A 19,920-nucleotide genomic window follows, 5' to 3' on the forward strand; every position below is an offset into this window, starting at 1 on the left:
AGTAATTTATTCCATACGAATAATAAAAGTCTGTAAAATAAACAGTACTTTTCCAAAGTAAACATTTGCTTAGCACCTCAAATACAGTAATGCTGACATTGTTCTGTGAATTATATGCGATTACACACTTAAGATTACAGCAAGCTTGATTCAGGATCCAAGTCAGTGTTTTATCTTATCACGGGTTTTTGTAACAATTGATGCACGTGATTTACATCAGAAGAGTTTGTATGTATTTAATTAAGTGCTTTCATAATTGGGCTACAACACTGTTAAGCTTAAATACTGCTTTCATTTGCACTCTTTTGAAAAAGCTGCAAGATACTCTTAATGGTTGTTTGATGTTCTGGCGGAAATTTATATGTCACGTAGGAAGATGTGGATTTTAAAGCTTCAAGATAGTTTGGAAATATTTGTTTCTTTTTCAAAATCTTAAGTATTTCTAAAGCATTTGTTTTATTTGAGAACTGACCAGGCTGGGTGCTGGCAGGTGGGATTAGATTGGGTTGGGATATCTGGTCGGCATGGACAGGTTGGACCGAAGGGTCCGTTTCCATGCTGTACATCTCTATGACTCTAAGACCAGCCACTAGGCAGGTTAATCAATGAGGCAAAAGTGAGGACTGCAGATGCTGGAAACCAGAATTTAGATCAGAGTGGTGCTGGAAAAGCACAGCAGGTCAGGCAACAGGAAAATCGACGTTTTGGGCAAAAGACCTTCATCAGGAATAGAGGCAGGAAGCCTCCAGGGTGGAGAGATAAATGAGTTTGGGTGGGGCTGTGGAGAAGGTAGCAAAGAGTACAGTGGGTGAATGGAGGGGTGGGGATGGAGGTGATAGGTCAGAGAGGAGCGTGGAGTGGATAGGTGAGAAGGGAGATTGGCAGGTAGGACAGGTCATGAGGTCATTGCTGAGCTGGGGTAAGGTGGGGTGAGGGGAAATGAAGAAACTGGTAAAGTCCACATTGATGCCCAGGAGTTGAAGTGTTCTGAGGTGGAAGATGAAGCATTCTTTCTTCAGATGTCGAGTGGTGAGGGAGCGGCGGTGGAGGAGGGCCAGGACCTGCATGTCCTCGGCAGAGTGGGAGTGGGAGTTGAAATGTTGAACCATGGGGCGGTGGGATTGATTGGTGCGGGTGTCCCAGAGATGTCCCTGAAGCGCTCTGCGAGGAGGTGTCCAGCCTCCCCAATTAGAGGAGATTGCATTGGGAACAACGGATACAATAAATGACATTGGTTAATCAATAACCCAAGGCAGCATAGGATCACTAAGCATAGTGACCCCTGCGTTCGGAACTGTGAATGATACATATGTTCTTTGTTGGTATTGCTAGCTCTAGGAAAGGGCATATATCTCTATCTATCTGCATTTAAATTGGTGAGCTGCATCAGCATTGAAGATCACTGGTAGTCCAAACCAAATGTCAAGCAAGCTGTTTAAAGTAGGTGTTCAGATTTTTAATATATGACAACAATTTGTGTTTCAATCGTTAACTTAATTAAAAAGATGTGGTACTTGCAAACATAGGTAAATCTATTTGTATTTCGCATTTGCTAACACATGCATTAATGTCTGCCTACTGTTTCCATTCTAGGACCACCAGGAGAAAAGGGAAGACATGGTCGCAGAGGTATTCCAGGTACATGGCATATGTCTTTGGAGTGGTCAACATGGCAGTCTTACTCCATCTGTTGGAGAAAGGGAACCGAAAAACATGTGCACGATAGAACACTGCACATTTATTTGATGTCAGATTCTCTGAACAGTACCTTAATGGTTGACATGGTAGGGTTTTGTGCTAGCTGGCTGGAGAGATGATCAGAGACTCGCTTCCAGGGAAGGCCCTGCCAAGTGACGTGTTCTGTGTCCAATCACACCCACACAATAACTGCTTGCCACAGGCTGACCTGTAGGCACACCAATTGACAACAGGCCCACTCACAACTTGGTTCACCTCAGTGGTGGCAGGTTGAACTCTTTAAAAGATCCTTAAAAAAATGACTTAAAGACCACAGTTGACAGTGGGACAGGAAGGTGGACCTAGTCATCCCTATCCAGAACCTAATTCGAGTGGAGGCAGGAGGACAGTAAGGGTTTGGGGACACCATCACCCAATCTTAATAAATCTCCTTCCTCCCTCCAAACTTCCCACCACCAGGAGCTGCATATTCAGCCCTATGTCTCTACACAGAAGATGCTCCTTTAAGGTAGATTATTCACACAGCCTACTAAGTAAGGCAACACCACGACAAAGCAATAAAGTTCCAACTAGTTTGTCTTGTACAGGCTGAGTGTTTCATACTGTTTCAAGCTCTATCCAAAATCCAGCAACATCCAAAACCTGGATCTTGTGTTTAAGCTGGTGCACATGAAATTGAGTTACATTGAGATAAGTGCAATAACTTTCCAGTTGACGTATTGGTGGCACAATGTGCTAACTGGTTATCGGATTTGCCCACCTGTCTTTTCCCACATTCTGAGTGGTTTGAACAATCATTGGCCCAGAAACCAGGAAGATCCCAAACCCAGCGCACCCCTGGTCCCAGGTTACCGGTTTTGAGACACCATACCTGTTAGCCATTCAATTGTAAAAGTACAGGAGTGTGGATAAATATTACTGTGTGGTTAAAGTCCCAAATTTCCCATATCTACCGAATCCAAAACTGACTTCTTGAATAGGATTTTGAAAGGTGCAAATTGTGCCTTTTAGTGTTAATTCAGTTCAGCTGTTGTTTCCAGAAGGTGACTGAAGAAATCAGTGCAGGAGTTGGTAATGTGAATCTGTTACCAATTACATTCAGTTAAGTTACTGAAATGTGATGGATGTCCTTTGGAAGGTGTGAGCTAGTTTGTTGAAATTGCACAAACTGTGCGTAATTGGCTGTTTATTTTTGGGATGATTTTGTGAATAAAGCAGGTAATTGGCTGGAACCCATCCCCTCCCTCTTCCCTGTCTGAGGGGAGCTAACTCCCAGGATTTATGTATATCTTTGTTAACATTGGAAACCAGACTGTATTCATTCAGTCATGCTTGCTACTTAAATGGATTCAGTCAAATACTTTTCAATTTCCCCTGTTTTTCCTTCCACGATTTTCGCAGTATAGTTGGAGAATAAAAGGGTAATTTCCTTGTCTTTCACTTCGCCCTATGATCATTTATGGTTGGACCCAAAGTGGAGCACCTTAATTCAGGGAAGAAAAACCAGTTTTATTTGGCTGTGTCCCTCAATACTGTTCCAGCAACAATGCAGACAGTCTAAGCCATGGGGTTTTATTGATTGTTATCAAACTGCATGAATTTGGTTGTTTGCTGTAAAGGACAATTGGTCAATTTAAATGGGAAATGTTGGTGGTAATTTTGATTCTTAATGACATACTACAAATAATAGCATCCTAATTGCAGTTCCTTGTCCAAATAATTGTATATAATTTGGGTATTTTGTAGCCATGAGATATGGTTTCTGGAAGATTTCATAATGAGAAAGAACACAAATGTTAACTCCTTGTATATTTGTCCACCCATGGTGATCTGTCAAGGGATCCTGTATGACAGTGGGTTGAAACAGCGTCAATCTGGTGCTAGATGTATGGCACTAATTGGTGGAGTGTGTTAACCTCTCTGGAGAGAGACAGAGCATGTGTCACCTGGCTTGAAGTGCCAACAATGGTATGGGTATTAGACTGGCACATTGGCAGCATCTTAAAGGGAAGCTGCTAGTTAAATCTTCTTTGTTCTAAATGAACTGAAGTGTGCAATATCCTAAAATTCTAGCCATGTCATGAAATCCAAAAGATGATCCCAGTTATCTCTCTCTCTCACTCTCGCTCTGTTTGTTCTCTGTATGTCTCTCTCTCTTTCTCATACAAATACTTGTCCAATCATCGGTCTGAGTTGTCTGACTGCGTAGTATAGAATCCGTACAGTGTGGAACCAGGTTATTTGGCCTAACAGGCCCATACCAACTCTCTGAAGAGTAACCCATCCAGACCTATTACTCTACATTTCCCCTAACTAATGCGCCTAACATACACATTCCTGAAAACTATGGGCAATTTAGTGTGGGAAATTCACCTAAACGGCACATCTTTGGACTATGGGAAGAAACTGGAGCACCCAGAGGAAACCCATGCAGACATTGGGAGAATGTGCAACTTCCACATAGACAGTCGCCCAAGGCTGGAATCAAACCTGGGTCCCTGTCATTCAACATTTTTTTTAAAAATGTAATTAGTTAAAATAAAAGTAAATTATATCTGTATCCATACTTTTATTAATTCTGTGAAGTATATTTCAGGATTATAACATGTTCTCCTCTCTGTTCTTATGTTTGCAGGGGCTGCTGTAAGTAAATGATTGGCTAGTCTTGCCTATGGGAACAAGTTGGGTAACGAAAAATACTTTCTGTCTAAATAGTGTATTGTATTTTAGGCAATAAATCTGTTGCTGCTAAATCTTTCCAGTAACATCATAACTTTTCCTTGGTCTTTGTGGAATTTACATTTGATATTATTCTTGTTAGTTAAGTTGTGGTAATGGATGAAACACTATCCTTTGCATCTAAAAGTACATTTTAACTTCATACTTTCTTAAGCAAAAGATTAATAAACCTAACTTTATTTCTTTAGCTTATAGTGCGATGTATGTACTGTGTTAATTTCTTTCCTCCTTGCTACTGATTTTTGTTCTTTACAGGGACCTCCAGGAAGAGATGGCTTTCCGGTAATTAGCTTTTAACTGCACCACTCTCTTCTGTCTTGTTCTAAAGCTGTGTTTGCATTTTCCTTTTTTGTTTTAACATTCCTTCTGTGTTCTCGGCTGCTTTGTGCATTGTTGCCTCTCATTAAATTGCAATCCAATTCTACTTGGTCTCATTAATTAATTCATAGACTCCATTCTCACTTTGACCAAAGTAGAGGAAAACAAAAGACTTTCCTTAGGATGACCAATCTCAAGGATTGATCTTCCAGATGTTTGAACATTAATATCAGCCACCCTTCTTCATTCTAATCCAACTGTTTTGCCAACACTGCTCTGCAAAAGTATTACCTTTGCTCTCGCTACATTTGTTTCTAGGCTGTGGGTAGAAACTTACTTAACTGGTGGTGTGGTCTCAGCAAACGGTCATCATATTTCCAGCTCTATGTTTTGTGCTAAGGGCTTTTTTCTCCCTGAGAGTTAACTCTTGGCCTCGCAGTCTGGTAGTTTGGTGTGTAAAGCATTAAATCCCAGCATCTAATGGGAAGCCTTCATGCTCTTTGTAAGCGAACAATAAATCCTGGAATGCTTGCTCTGTGACTCGGGGACAAATGACTTGGCTGGATGTCCGAGTGTGCAGGTGACCATCTTTTTTTTGGGTGAAATCGCAAAAAAACTCTTCCTTTGCAGTTCTGACTGTACATTGGTTATTAGGGAAACAAAGGATCCATGGGCCTACCAGGGAGAAGGGTGAGTTTTACTTTTGCATCTAATTTTAGCCTTGTTGTTACATAATCATGATGCTTTGCGTAGCTACTGAGGCACATGAGGTGCTGATTTCAGCTGTTCATTCTATGAACTGTCAAAGAAAATAATTTTGAAGCTGCAATATCCTCCTTTCTGGGCATATCGCAACTAAAATTCAGTTGTGATATTTTATCTGCATTTACAAACACAGAGTTAGTGTGTGTGTGTGTGTATAACCTTTGCAAAATAAATGGCACCATTTTGAGAAGTGTCATGTTCTCCCTGAAGAATCATTGTGTAAACATTTATAAAAGGTCAGAACAACAACTGGTTTACAGAGATGGATGACTTTTGGTAAAGTGACATTGTGCAGCATTTTGAAAGAAAAAAGTTTAATTTCAAATGCCAGGATAATGCAGCCTTAAACAATTTATTTGACAGTGCAGCACTTAACTGCACTTTTTTACAGAACATTTTGCACATTTTTCTGGCTCCAGCTTGCAACTTGGCAACAGAGTTCGGGCTACAAGCTGAAATGTGTGCATTTTAAGACCAGTGTCATGTTGCCTTCGAGTGAGGTTTTTATGTGGATGAAGTTACTGTGAAATTTGTGAGGTTTTCTTGCGGTGACGATGGAAGTTCTGATTTGTGATTTATCCGAAGACCTGCTGCCAATCCTGCATTGCAACTGCTGCCTTTAAAGTGTTTGTCAGTAAATGGGCTGTTTGGTGAACAGTTCTCCCCTCTATACAGAAGCTTTAGCATATCAGCTGGAACTGCAGCCAATCCAGAAGTTAATGTATAAAATTCATTTTTATGGAGCTTTTACAGTTTAATGTTTGTAAACATAAAATCTTTGGGATATCTGATCAGAGTGTCACCAAAAAAACCGTGTAACTCATTGTTATACATACATAAAACAAAAGTTTTAAAGTAATTTCCAATATTCCTTTTTTAAATTCAGTGGGTAAAATACATGTATAAAGCATGTTGTTTTATCCATAACTTTAACTAACATGACAGGAACATCAAGGAGTGATGGGTAGGATCCCTGTATGTAATATTGTGGATATTGTCACTGATCTAATACTGAACAGCCTCTTTAGAATTTTTGATTTGTTGCTATGGAAATGCTGTCAATGCTAACCTGATTGCCATGCATTTCATCTGATTTGTTTTAATATTGAATGTATTTAAGCAAATATGTTAGGAATACTTTAGTTCATAAGCACATTTATCACAGAGCTAGAATTAAAAAAAATAAACAAACCCACTCCAACTCCATGTTACTTTAAAAGGAAACGAGGTCCAAATGTCTGTGTGGGCTGAAGGGCTATTAATTGTTATTACTGTAACTCATTAAATGGGGAAATTCCAGAGGGGATCAGCTCAGTTTTTAAGGTGAGTCTGCCATTGTTGTTTCTTAGGTGCCACAGGAGAGGGCAGATGTTTGCAATAAACAGTGAGCGTTTTGTGATATTTGACTATCTCTGATACCATCACTTTTGAAAGTTTCTGAGGTGCGACTTGTCTTGAATCTTAGAGTCAGTGCAAGGCAGAGCCTCTTGCCCTCAGTGGCACAGTTCTCTTTCCCTTCCCTCCTTTAAGAAAAGTCCGTAAACTGGATTCAGGTTTTGGTGAGTGGACCTCAGGAGGGCAAGACTCAAAAAATCCCACAAATTTCCGCATTGGCTACTACACATAATAGGGGAGGCAACAGCCTAGTGGTATTATCGCTAGATGTTAAACCAGACACCCAGGTAATGTTCTGATGATCGGGGTTCAAATCCCACCCTGGAAGAATTCAGTAAAATTCTGGAATTGAGAATCCAAAGGTGACCAGGAATCAATTGTCGGGAAAAACCCAATGTGGGAGCACATTACTGCAGATGTTGGAATCTGAACTGAAAACAGCATAAGCTGGAGATCACAGCAGGTCAGACAGCATCCATGAGGGTTCATCTAGACTCAAAACATTAGCTTGCTCTGTCTCCATGGATGTTGTCTGACCCACTGTGATCTCCAGCATTCATTGTTTTCAATTGGAAAAACCCATCTGGTTCACTCATATGTTTTAGGAAAGGAAATTGACATCCTTACTTCATCTGGTCTACATGTGACTCCAGACCCACAGCATTGTGGGTGACTCTTAACTGCCCTCTGGGTAATTAGGAATGAGCAATAAATGCTATCCCAGTCAGCGACGCTCTCATCCTGTGAATGAATGAAAAAAAAACATAATCTTGCAAAGATCTTCATCTATTGAACTACTCTAAGTAATAAATTGGCACATGACCCCTCCAAACTCCCAATTCAAAAGCACAGCTACATTACAGCTCTGAAAACACACAAACTTCAAATGTATACATTCAGATATTTAAACAGTTAAAGAGCAAGACCAATTATTCATCCATACAGAAAAAAACTGCCCAAGCAAATTATTTAAGATTATGGAATAGGATATGATCTTGGATTGACCTTTTTGAGGTTCTATTATATACAGCACTCAAAGTTAATTGACTTTAACACAATTGAATATCTGACAAGATGTGCAACAAGCAGTTAATTGTGTGCAAACCACTTAATAATCTACTCTAACATTTGTAGCTAATTACCATGAGATTTCATTTGTGTACATTGTCACTTAGTTCACCAGTTTGTGCTATAACCGAAGCTCGGCACATTGATCAAATTCCCTGCTGTCCATGGGTTAGATTGTGAGGATACATGAGAGATGGTCAGGCCTGTTACATGACAACATTGGCCTGAATGATTGATCGATCGATCACTGCAGCACAAACTGCTCCCCAAAATGATCCACTGATCTCTGCAGTCTGCCTTTTAATGATGGAATCCAACTCGATGTTTAGTATAAAATATGAACAGGAAATGCAGTTCCAGCAGCCTCTACCGAGAGAGCAAGAGAGAGAAAGTGAGAGAGAGGAAAAGTGTTAGCTTCTCAGATCGACAATTTCTCATTTTAACTTTATATTCCAATGAAAGGTCATTGACCTGAAAAGTGAACTCTGTTTTTGTCTCCACAGATACTAGTCAATCTAGTGAGTATTCCTAGAATCTTTAGGTTGTTTATAAAATTTCTGATTTCCAGCATTTGCTACATTGGTAGAGAAATAGGGTCACAGAGGTCTACAGCACAAAAGTCCTTCAGCCTGTCAAGTGTGTACAAGCCCCTAGCTATTCTAATTAATACCAAATTAATTTGCCATGTGAGTCCAACATTATCAAAGTTGAAGCTATATCTTTTAATGCCCTTCAATTTATAATGTGATAAATGTGCTTTTAAAAGCATGAGTAATGTCGCATTTGTCTGACACTCATTGTATTTAACTTGCTGGTATGTGATTAATAGTATTAGCATGAAAATACAAAGCTGTAAACAAGTTTAATTCTCTAAGACTTTCTAGCCCTATATTCAACAGAAATGATGAATTGTGTGCAACTCCCCTAACCTTATTAATAACAACTTTTATTGATAAAACACCTTTAACAAGGTAAAATTCCCTAGGCACTTAAGAGGACTGGTACAAAGCATGACAGTGGCATAGAGGTAATGTCACTGAGTGAGTAATCGTGCACTCCATTGGTTCAAATCACAGGTTGTGAAATCTGGATTCAGTTAAAAGCTGGTATAATGCTCTTTTCCAATGTAAATCTACGGTGTATGCACGGCATGTGACACCAGACCACCAACATTGTGGTCACTATTAACTGCCCTCTGAAATGTCCAAAGTTAAAAGTCACACAACACCAGATTATAGTCCAACAAGTTTATTTGAAGCACTAGCTTTTGGAGCACTGCTCCTTCATCAGGTGGTTGTGGAGAATAAGATGTTAAGACACAGAATTGAGAGCAAAAGTTTACAGTGTGATGTAACTTAAATTATATATTGAAAAAGACCTGCATTGTTTGTTAAGTCTCTCATCTTTTAGAATGACCATGTTGGTTTCAGTTCGTTTATATGTAAATCCCAGAACTTTTTTAAAAGTTACATTCTCAAGTGAACTTTAACAATTGGTGTCATGTCGGCCCAGCTAATGTATTGAAGGTGTGAGCTCCCTGTGTGAGGCTGTCTGTGCCACAATGGTCAGACTGATTCTAATCTAAAAAACGGACTTACAGAATCTTACATGGATTCATGCAGTTTTTGAGCAAAGTGGAAAGTAATTCTGTAAGCTATGAAGGAGCAGTGCTTTGAAAGCAAGTGCCACCAAATAAACCTGTTGGACTATAACCTGGTGTTGTGTGATTTTTAACTTTGCACACCCCAGTCTAACACTGGCATCTCCAAATCTCTGAAGTTTCCCTAACAAGCTACTCAGTTCCAGGGAAATTAGGGATAATTACCAGCCAGACCAGTGACACATTCAGCCCATGAGCAAATTTTAGAAAGTAATATAAGTAAGGAGGTATATGGTTAGCAAGAGGTAGGTTTTAGGGATAATCTTAATAACTCTGTGTTAGAGAAATTTCAGATGGGGATTCTATATAACAGAAGGCACAACTACCAGCAGCAACTACAATCAGCAGAAAAGGACCTGAGTTTGAATCAAAATTCAAACCTTTGTGTGTATAGACTGAAACAGGATTCAGTCTGAGTAGATTGACATTTTGGATGAAGAAGATCTCTGGAGGTTCATGGTCGGAATGTTGTGCTGTTAGTTGGGCTGATAGAAGATGAAGAAATAATGTGGGGATGCTCCAGTTTGACCTACCCAAAAGGAGCAGCACGGTGGCTCAGTGGTTAGCACTGCTGCCTCACAGCTCCACGGTCCCAGGTTTGATTCCAACGTTGGGTGACTGTCTGTGTGGAGTTTGCACATTCTCCCTGTGTCTGCGTGGGTTTCCTCCCACAATCCAAAGATTTGCAGGTCAGGTGAATTGGCCATGCTAAACTGCCCGTAGTGTTAGGTGCATTAGTCAGAGGGAAATGGGTCTGGGTGGGTTACTCTTCGGAGGGTCGGTGTGGACTTGTTCCACACTGTAGGGAATCTAATCTAAAAAAAGGACAAGACTGGGAGAATCTGCAGCTGAGCTGAAAAGCTGAACATGTAGCGATCAAGTGAGGCCCTGCTACCGGCTTCCATAGTGAAATAAGTGCTGATACTTAGTCAGGTTCACACACACCAAGTGTGATCACTTCAGCTGGAGATGCTATGAATTCAGCAACGAGTGATTCCAATAGGAATGTGAAATTTTAAAATCACAGGTTAATGACAAATGAAGAAACCCATATGATTGGCCTCTCTAGACCATAACTTCCCAAATTATTTCCAACTATGACCCCATTTTGAGGCTTGCTCATTGTCATGAGCACTCAAGTGAGAAATGAGACAGTGGGTTCTGGGAGCTGAGAGAGTGGGGCCTGGAGGCTGAGGGAGTGGGCCTGTTAAAGTGGTCAGAGCTCCACAGCGACCAATGCAGCCTCCGTGTGACCAACCTTGGGCTCCAATCCCAATTTGCACTGAGAACATCCTACCAAACCTATCTCTCCCTCACTTCTATATTCACTCATTTCTTAAACAATTCCATGGTTTTTCCATCTTCGTTACTCATTCCACAAGACAGTTCCAAATAATCGCAGCTGTCAGGGTAAAGAGAAAGACCCAAAGACTACTGTGGTTTACATGCAGTGTTTAGACAATAAAGGAATCCAAATACCTTTTCTTATTCATCTATGGGATGTGGCTGTAACTGGCTGGGCCAGCATTTAATGCCTATCCCTAGTTGCCTTTGAGAACCTGCCTTCTTGAACTGCTTCAGAACATCTACTGTAGGTAGACCCACAATGCAGTTAGGTCTTTGGCCTAATGAAACTGAAGGAATGGCGATATAATTCCAAACCAGGATGTGAATGGCTTGGCTCTGCTGCTGCTGAGCATCAATGATGGGCTTTGGTGAATATGCCAATCAAGCGTTACTTTGCCCTGGATGGTGCCAAGCTTCTTGAATGTTGGAGTTGCACCCAACCAGCAAGTGAGGAGTAATTCCTTCACACTCCTGACTTGTGTCTCAGAGATGGTGGACAGGCATTAGGGAGTCAGGAAGTGATTCACTCAACACAGAATTACTGAGACCTGCCCTTGTAGCAATAGCATTTCTGTCTCTAGGAGAAAGTGAGGACTGCAGATGCTGGAGATCTGAGTCGAGAGTGTGGTGCTGGAAAAGCACAACAGGTCTGGCAGTATCTGAGGACCAGGAAAATCGACATTTTGGACATAAACTGATGAAGGCTTTATGCTGGAAAGGTCAATTCTCCTGCTCCTTGGATGCTGCCTGCCCTGCTGTGCTTTTCCAGCAACACACACTCTATTTCTGTTGCTAGTGCAGTTCTGTTACTTGTCAATGACAAGCTCTATGATGTTGATAGTAGTGGCTTCAGTGGTTGTAATGCCATTGAATACCAAGGGACAATAGTTAGTTTCTCTCTTGTGGGAGATGGTCATTGCCTGGCATTTGTGTGGTGCGAATGTTACTAGACACACTCTTCAGCCCAATCTCAGACATTGTTCAGATCTTGCTGCATTTCAAAAAGGCAACTCACCATCACCTTCTCAAAGGCAAATAGGGATGGGCAATAAGTGCTAGCCAGCCAGTGATGCCCACATCCCACAAAATGAATAAACAACAAAAACATTGGACGTGGATCGTCTCAATATCTAAAGAGTCACGAATAATGCTAAACATTGTGTATTCATCAGCGAACATCCCCACTTCTGACCTTTTCATGGAGGGAATGTCATTGATGAAGAAGCTGAAGATGGTTGGGTCGAGGACACTCCCCTGAGGAACGCCTGCAGAGATGTCCTGGAGCTGAGATGACTGACCTCCAACAGCCTTTCATTGTGCTCGGTAGATCCTAACCAGCTGAGAGCTTTCCTTCATCCCCTCAGACTCTAGTTTTGCACACTCTAGAATTGCCCTTGCTGCTTGAGTTTGAATTCCGACTTGTTTTCCTGACTATCTCTGTATTTCAAAGGGTCTTTATTAGGGAGGTACCTCCAGCTACCTATTGCCCCCTACTCCCTGGAGCCTTTGCAATGACATTCTGTGACAGGTTGCTGCAGGATTCACAAGGGACTGAGTAGGCAGAGTGCAGATCCCTGCTGAGGCACAGGGGCACCATTTGATGACTCCACTTCAATGACAAAACTAAACAACTGTCCCTTTGTGAGCAAGCATTCTAGCTTGCCATTTCCCAGAATGCCCAATGATTGAACCACGTGCTATTCTTGTTTCCAGCTCTGAAGTGCCATGGGATGGTTTCACTACCTTTGTTAAAGGCGCCATATTAATGCAGGCTGTTTTAGTTTTGTCCAGAATGAATGGTTATGATGGGTGTAGCCTGTTGCTGTGCTGCTTGCTTGAGGTTTGTTGCAGTATGATCTAATGCATAGTCATTGGCTGCAGAGATCTGTTTGCAGGCTGCTTTAGACAGGAGCTGATAAGTACACTGTCTTTTATTTGGTCTAACACTAATCCTCTATTTGTGTCTCTCCTTTACTTCTGCATGCTGTGTTTGCTGACCCTGCCCAGGGTCTAAAGGGGGAACCTGGCGAAGAGGTGAGTCATGGACATGAAAGGAAACACCCTTAGTTTATAGTTTGAGCAGAATATTGAGAGGATACCTAAACCCTTCCTTATCTGAGTATTGTCTATTCAAATTGAAAGCTCAAGCTGCTGATGTGTAAAAAGAAAGTGGGAAATAACCAAGAGAAAAGTTCTGGAATCAATTTCAAATTATATATTCCTCTGAGCAAGAAATCTTTTGTAATTTTTAATCTTTCATAACGCAATGATTGGAAGCTTATTACATTTCATTCTTTATAATATTTATATTAGATAAACAAACCTGAAAGGAAATAAGTTTCTGTTTATGTTGTTTTTTTTCATGTGGGTTTTCTCCCCCAAAGGGCACAGTGGATAATGGAAAGCAGCCTCCAGCACAGTCAACTGTTAAATATGATCTTGCCACCAAAGTTATTGCACCCGTGTGCTGAATGCTATTTCACTTTCTCACTCGGTTCCATCTCTTCTATTATTTGCTCTGGATGTGTGGGTGTCACTGGCTGGGCCAAGATTTATTGCCCATCTCTCGTTGCCCTTCAGAAGGTGGGGGTGAGCTGACTTCTTAACCCGCTGCAGTCCATTAGGGAGGGAGTTCCCAAATTTTTCCCCAACCACAACAAAAGAGCAGTGATATATTTCCTAGTCAGGATGGATGAGTGACTTGGAGGGAACATGCAGCTGGTAGTGTTCCCATTTATCTGCTGCCCTCATCCTTCTCAATTTGGAAGGAGTGAAGGAGCTTTAATGATTTGCTGCAGTGCTCGCGGTCGGTTGTGGAGACCGTGAATATTTAAGGTATTGGATGCAGTTTTGATCAAGTTGGTGTTGAGTTTCTTCGTTGTCATTGTGTGGGGAACAACGGCCCATGTCTATTCTGAGATGGAGCTGTTTTTGAATGAATTTTATCACCTCACTCCCACACTGAATATACACAAAGTGCCTCTGAGCTTTTGCTGCAACCTGCAAACACTGTCCACACATGTCATTTTCCTCAAATTCTCAGTGTGTTGAAATTAAAGCTGTCCTGAGGTTTTTGTTTTGATGGGAAAGTCATTTGATTAATGGTTTCTGCCATGTGTAAGATTTGCCGAGATGTTCATTTCAGATTTCAGCGACCTGATGAGGCAATAACACTTAAGGCGGCTGTAGCTCATCATTAGAGGGAAGATGTGAATAACTGAAAAGCCAATTAATTATCCTCAATGGTCCAGCGACATTCCGTGGATAGTACTGTGGATTTTTTTTTAGATTAGATTACATTAGATTACATTACAGTGTGGAAACAGGCCCTTCGGCCCAACAAGTCCACACCGACCCGCCGAAGCGAGTGACTGATGGTCTCACTTAAGGAAAGTCTCCTTATTCTGGACTGAAGTCCACATAACCCTACCCTGTTCAGGGGGTATTTTTTCCCCCTTCTTGTTTATTCATTAGTGAGATAAGGGCATCACTGGCTGGGCCAGCATTTATCAGATCTGAGTCAAGCACATTGCTGTGGGTCTGCAGTCACATATGGACCAGCTCAGATCAGGAAACCAGATTTCCATCCCTCAGGGACATTAGTGAATCAAATTAGGCTAGCTTTTTATTCCAGACCTTTATTGAATTTACCTGCCGTGGTGGGATTTGAACCCGTATCCTCAGAACTTCAGGGGTTGTGGATTGCTAATCTAGTGATATTACCAACACCTTCCCTGTTTTGAGCACAGCACTAACTCTGTACCTGGGTGTACCACAGGCTGACTGCCATGGTTTTCAATTTAGAAGAAAACAATGGCCTAAAGGTTTATGCTGAGGTAGCTTTACTCTCCACAGGAAAGGCTCCACCAGCAAAGATATTACCCACAGATTATTATCCTGTGTTTGGTGGAGCTCTGTCGCAGTCTCTTATTAAAGAAACATGAACAAGACAGCTCTTTGATCTGTCCAGACAGGTGCACCACATTCCTTAGACAGAGTTCCTCGGGTGGTGAAGGATGCAGAGAATATGTCCACACTCTCTTTATTGGCCACAAATTGCATTTAACTGAATCATGCAACAATCTCTTAAACCCATCTTTCTTTGGCATGTTAAAAAAAGTTTTAGTTGGGGGAAAAAAACATGGCAAGTGTATTCCAGAGACATCAACAATAAAGTGTCGCAAACTTGAACACAAAACTCAGGAGACAATTGCAAATTGTAACTTTCCTTTGATCCTGGAGTCTGCAATGAGCCCGGTTTCGGTGGCACAGTGTTAGACAAGTGTAGATCATCCCAAAGTAAGAGACCGGACTAATGCCCATTGTCCATGAGATTCCAGAGATCAACAGCAGAGCTTTGGAATATTGGTCAATTGAATATTCAAATAATAAAATATTTTATCAAATCAATATTTGACCATTCTGCCTGTCTTGACTTGGTAATTGTGTGGAGTAGAGGAAAAAACTGAACCACAACACCATATAGATGAGTCTGATTTTGAGCAACTTGGAGCATAGTTATCCTCAAAGACTGTGTGTAATGTTTTGTTCTTCCAAACTTCAGCAAATTTTGGCATGAATCATATTCAAAGTCTGGTCTTGACTCGATTAGAGTGTCAGTTCTGATTAATTTCATGCAATTGGAAGTGTGTTGAGGATAAAGCTACCTCCCTGACTCAATAGTAATTGAAGTAAGGATGACACACACTTTATCTGTAAGCGATGGGGAAGGATTTGGGCCAAACCAGGAGTTTGAAGTAAACCACATTGGCATCAGTTCAAACCTGAATTCTAACATGTTACAGACTTGTTTTTATCTGTGGCTAGTTTGATTTATTCTTGAGCAAATGAAGTGATGAAGAGCAAATCCCTTCAAGAACCTGGCTTGAAAATGAGCTCATTGTTACATGGAATTGCAGTGCAACCAGAGAGCCTTTCTTTCTGCAGTGTGATGGTCAGAAAGATTGTATGACCAAGAGAATAATGACCTTAAAAATCCAAATAGGAGTCCTGATGGTTTTGTGCATAACACACTCAAAACCACATCTTTGAAATATTCCTATCCACTAATCAGTGATTGTTAATGTATTTGCCAAATTGCACATTGTGAACAGTAACTGGTCACACTTCATTGTAAATTCAGGGCCTAACTAATCCTATTCCTGAAACCCCAGCCATCATAAAACTGGGGAAAAAGCCAGCAGAAGGAGGATGCATATCTCTTTTCCATTTTGCACAATTCCAGAATTATGAAGGGATCTTTTTTCATGTTAGTATTTTCTGTTACTTCAATCCATCATTTTGTACAATAATGGCTCAATCTCTCTGAGCTCCAGCTACTGCAGATTAATGAAGTTCAAATTTGTAAGGTCCCATCTCTCTGAAAAGCTACAGCATGAAAGAAATGTGTTTTAAAATATCGTCAACACCAGTGAGTATTCACAATGTAACTGAGATTGTGTTGTTTGTCCCATGTTGAAATTTCAGCAAGATGTTACTGAGGGTTGCTACAGAGAGGTGTGACACATGGTTCCCTTATCATAAACTCTGGATTGTTCCCGGATCTATGTGATGTCAGTTAGTTTAAGCAACTTTGGAAATAAAGGACGTGGAATCCTTTAAAAGAACTTTCGTGACTGACTGTCAGAGAGACACCTTTAAAACTAGCTATAATCGAGTGAAAACACATGTCAGCTGAAAGTAGTATTTTTGCTGTGCTTTAGAAATAAAATATTTGAGTTGATGAAGCTTATTCTTGACCTCTGTGAAGTCATCTGAACTCTATATTTTAAATGAATAATTTATTTATTTTTGATGTAGAACTTAACAAACGATAATCAGATCTGAGGAACTTCACCAATCTTGAAATATTCCAGATGCATAACCCATGATTGGGTTGTTTATATAAATGATGCTACAGTCTGGAAACTGTGACATTGGGTCCTGGTTTGTTCAAGTTAAGCAAAGAGGGGATCATGAGGGTCATGACTGGGCTGTGGAGAATAGGAATGTTTGGATCAGCCACAATCCTATTGAATGGTGGAGCAGATTCGAGGGGCCGAATGGCCAATTCCTATTCCTTATGGCCTTATAGACTGCCTCGGTTTCCAGATTCATGTTACTGTGTGAAACGATCAGCAGTGCAGACTGGTAACCATGAGTAAATGTTATGTGATAACTTTAGATTCTTGAAGTTATTTAAACTGGGTTTGGTATGAGAAAATTGCAATTATTGTGCAACAAATTCTTAATGGTGGACAATTTTGTTCTGTCACTTGCTTTAAGGGACATTTAGCTGAGGATTGTGTTACAAACAAATGAACTCAGACCCATATTTGCATGTCATTTTGTTCTGATGCTGTAATAAGGTGTGAATCTGGAGTCTGAGTGGGATTTCCTTCTCGAAAGCCCAAATTACTTTCTTCAGTTGGTCCAAGTTTCTGAAAATTCTGGAGAAAGTCAGCAGGTCTGGCAGTATTCATGGAGAGAGAAACAGTTAATATTTGAAGTGCAGGTACAACTCTTCTTCAGAACTGGTCTAATCCTGTCCAAGATAGAATACGTTTAGCTCAGTTGGCTGGATTGTTGGTTTACAAAACAGTGTGATGCCAATAGCATGGGTTCAATTCCCATCACCAGTTCGGGGTTATCATGAAGGACTCTCCTTCTTAACCTCTCTTCCCTCACCTGGGGTCTGGTGGCCCTCAGGTTAAATCACCACTAGTCGTTTCTCTCTCTAATAAGAGAGCAGCCCCTATGGTCTGGTAAGACTATGGCGATACAACAACAACAGTCCTATCCAAGAGTCAGCTCTTCAAATACTCCATATGAAACCTTACACCATGGTAGAAATTTGTGAGATTACAATAAAAACCTCAAAGGATTGCCATTGAGACAGTTCTTGACCAAATTAGGGTAACATTTAGTGTTAACGAGTCATCAGTGCAAAAGAGTTCTCGTGAGCAGAAACTATTTCACTTCTTATTCTAAATAGAACTGCCTAAGGAGGAACAGGTGTCATTTGCAGTTCAACTGCTAACCATTTAAGACAACATTTGTTCACCATCAGCTTCCCAGCTGCCAGAATTATGAGAAATAAGCCATCACTGAGCAAAGTGTACACACGTTACCTAGTTTTATGTTAAAAAGCATCAAATGTTACAGCTTAGGCCGTGTGCTCTGCATTTACACAATAATTCAACATTGGTGCAAAGCCAGATCATTTTGTACCGACTTTATGCTTTTTATGTAAATGCGGTGTTAGTTTAACACATACGCTTGCAGTTTCAGAATTGTAGTTTTGGAATTGAAAGTGAAATTTCCTTTTGAACTGTGTTCCGACTATATCTGTGGGATGGCTAAGAACAGAATTGGCTTTGTTTTACACCCCATCTCCAGTAGTCCTAGAATACAGATGGAGCATTGATGGGTCTTGTGATTCATACAAGATGCTATGAGTTAAAAATTAATTTCTTGGCCACCTGGTGGTAATAAGGTATACAATGCTATGATTTCTCCAGATCTAGAAATAAAGTGAAATGTCCAATTCGATTGAATTTCAGACTAAATGGTGAATCATCCATAGAATTTCAGTTCACACAATCATATTTATTTGTACAATGTGGTTACAAAGTTGGATTAATGAATTTTTAATGATCTTGTGTCTCAAGCCATAACCTAAATCTTAATTTACAAGATCTTCAATTAGTTGAAATGGGAATGTATGGCATTGTGTAACACACTGTAATACACAATAATGAGAAAGTAATACAAGTTGCTAGTTCTGACTCCTGGTTTATGCCGAGTTAGATTCACTCAGTTTCATAGGAGAGATGACGGAAATACAAATAGAGTCTGAGAGGTACAGCACGGAAACTGACCTTCGGTCCAACCCGTCCATGCCGACCAGATATCCCAACCCAATCTAGTCCCACCTGCCAGTATTTACCTATCCATGCCCCTCATAATTTTGTAAAGCTCTATAAGGTCACCCCTCAGCCTCCAACGTTCCAGGGAAAACAGCCCCAGCCTGTTCAGCCTCGCCCTATAGCTCAAATCCTCCAACCCTGGCAACGTCCTTGTCAATCCTTTCTGAACTCTTTCAAGTTTCACACCATCTTTCCGATAGGAAGGAAACCAGAATTGCACACAATATTCCAAATGACAACTGGAATCTCTCCGTTGGGAAGGTGAAAGTGATTTTTGGGTTTGGGTCTCCAGTTGCTGAACACACCCATGTGAGGATAAGGACATTAAGGATCCATGGTTCTTACTGACTTTCAAAGAGCTAACACAGGCTTAGCCAGCTGAATGGCCACCGTCTGTGTTATAAAATGCTCATTAGTGGGAAGGTACAGAGTGAAAATTGGTCATTTGCCACAGCAAGAAGAGAAAGGAGCATAGCAATTGAGGGCCCACTAAAACAGGCTCTTACATGTTCCTTACTGAGTAATGTAAACCATGTACCAATCGTAAATTACAGGCCAGCAATCTTACAGGGTGGGAGACTTTGTTAGTAAGTGGTGTAAGTGACCATAGGGAAGGCAATCAAAAGAAGCCATTATGAATCTTTAAAAGATTGTAAAAACAGCTGTCAAATACATCCTGTTTCTGTAACCAGTTTAAAAAAAGTACTCGAGCTATATCTATTTTCTGTGAATTATACTATTGTGTACTCTGAGAGTTGGTTATGGAAGGTAAGGGGTGAGACAAGTTGCCTATTAGAGTCAATGTAACATCTAATACAGATCAGAGGTGCTTGCAGCTAAATCCATCATTCAACTGAGGTGCTTTTGTCCGCTTTAAAGTTTTCCAGCGTTGACATTTTTTCCTCAGTAGAAAGACAAGAAATCAACTCTACTTGGGGCATGTAGTCAAAGTATTCAAAATCTTGGCTAAGAAATGTCACTGATAAATCCAAGCATCAGCTG

General features: G+C 40.7%; 1 protein-coding gene across 25 annotated transcripts in view; it reads left to right on the forward strand.

The window, feature by feature from the left end:
- The window catches only part of col13a1 (collagen, type XIII, alpha 1), a 224,795-nt gene that overhangs the window by 102,962 nt on the left and 101,913 nt on the right, over window positions 1–19,920 (forward strand). For 20 of the 25 annotated variants that reach the window (XM_043679191.1, XM_043679190.1, XM_043679193.1 and 17 more), the window contains exons 3-7: window positions 1,594–1,638; window positions 4,334–4,341; window positions 4,693–4,719; window positions 5,410–5,445; window positions 12,998–13,024. In XM_043679191.1, the coding sequence (XP_043535126.1) occupies window positions 1,594–1,638; window positions 4,334–4,341; window positions 4,693–4,719; window positions 5,410–5,445; window positions 12,998–13,024 (143 nt within the window). The remainder of the gene's footprint in view (window positions 1–1,593; window positions 1,639–4,333; window positions 4,342–4,692; window positions 4,720–5,409; window positions 5,446–12,997; window positions 13,025–19,920) is intronic. The other 5 variants (XM_043679212.1, XM_043679215.1, XM_043679195.1 and 2 more) reach the window with 4 other exon arrangements.

The sequence above is a fragment of the Chiloscyllium plagiosum genome, chromosome 38 (assembly GCF_004010195.1).
Source record: "Chiloscyllium plagiosum isolate BGI_BamShark_2017 chromosome 38, ASM401019v2, whole genome shotgun sequence".
Classification (NCBI taxonomy): Eukaryota; Metazoa; Chordata; class Chondrichthyes; order Orectolobiformes; family Hemiscylliidae; genus Chiloscyllium; species Chiloscyllium plagiosum.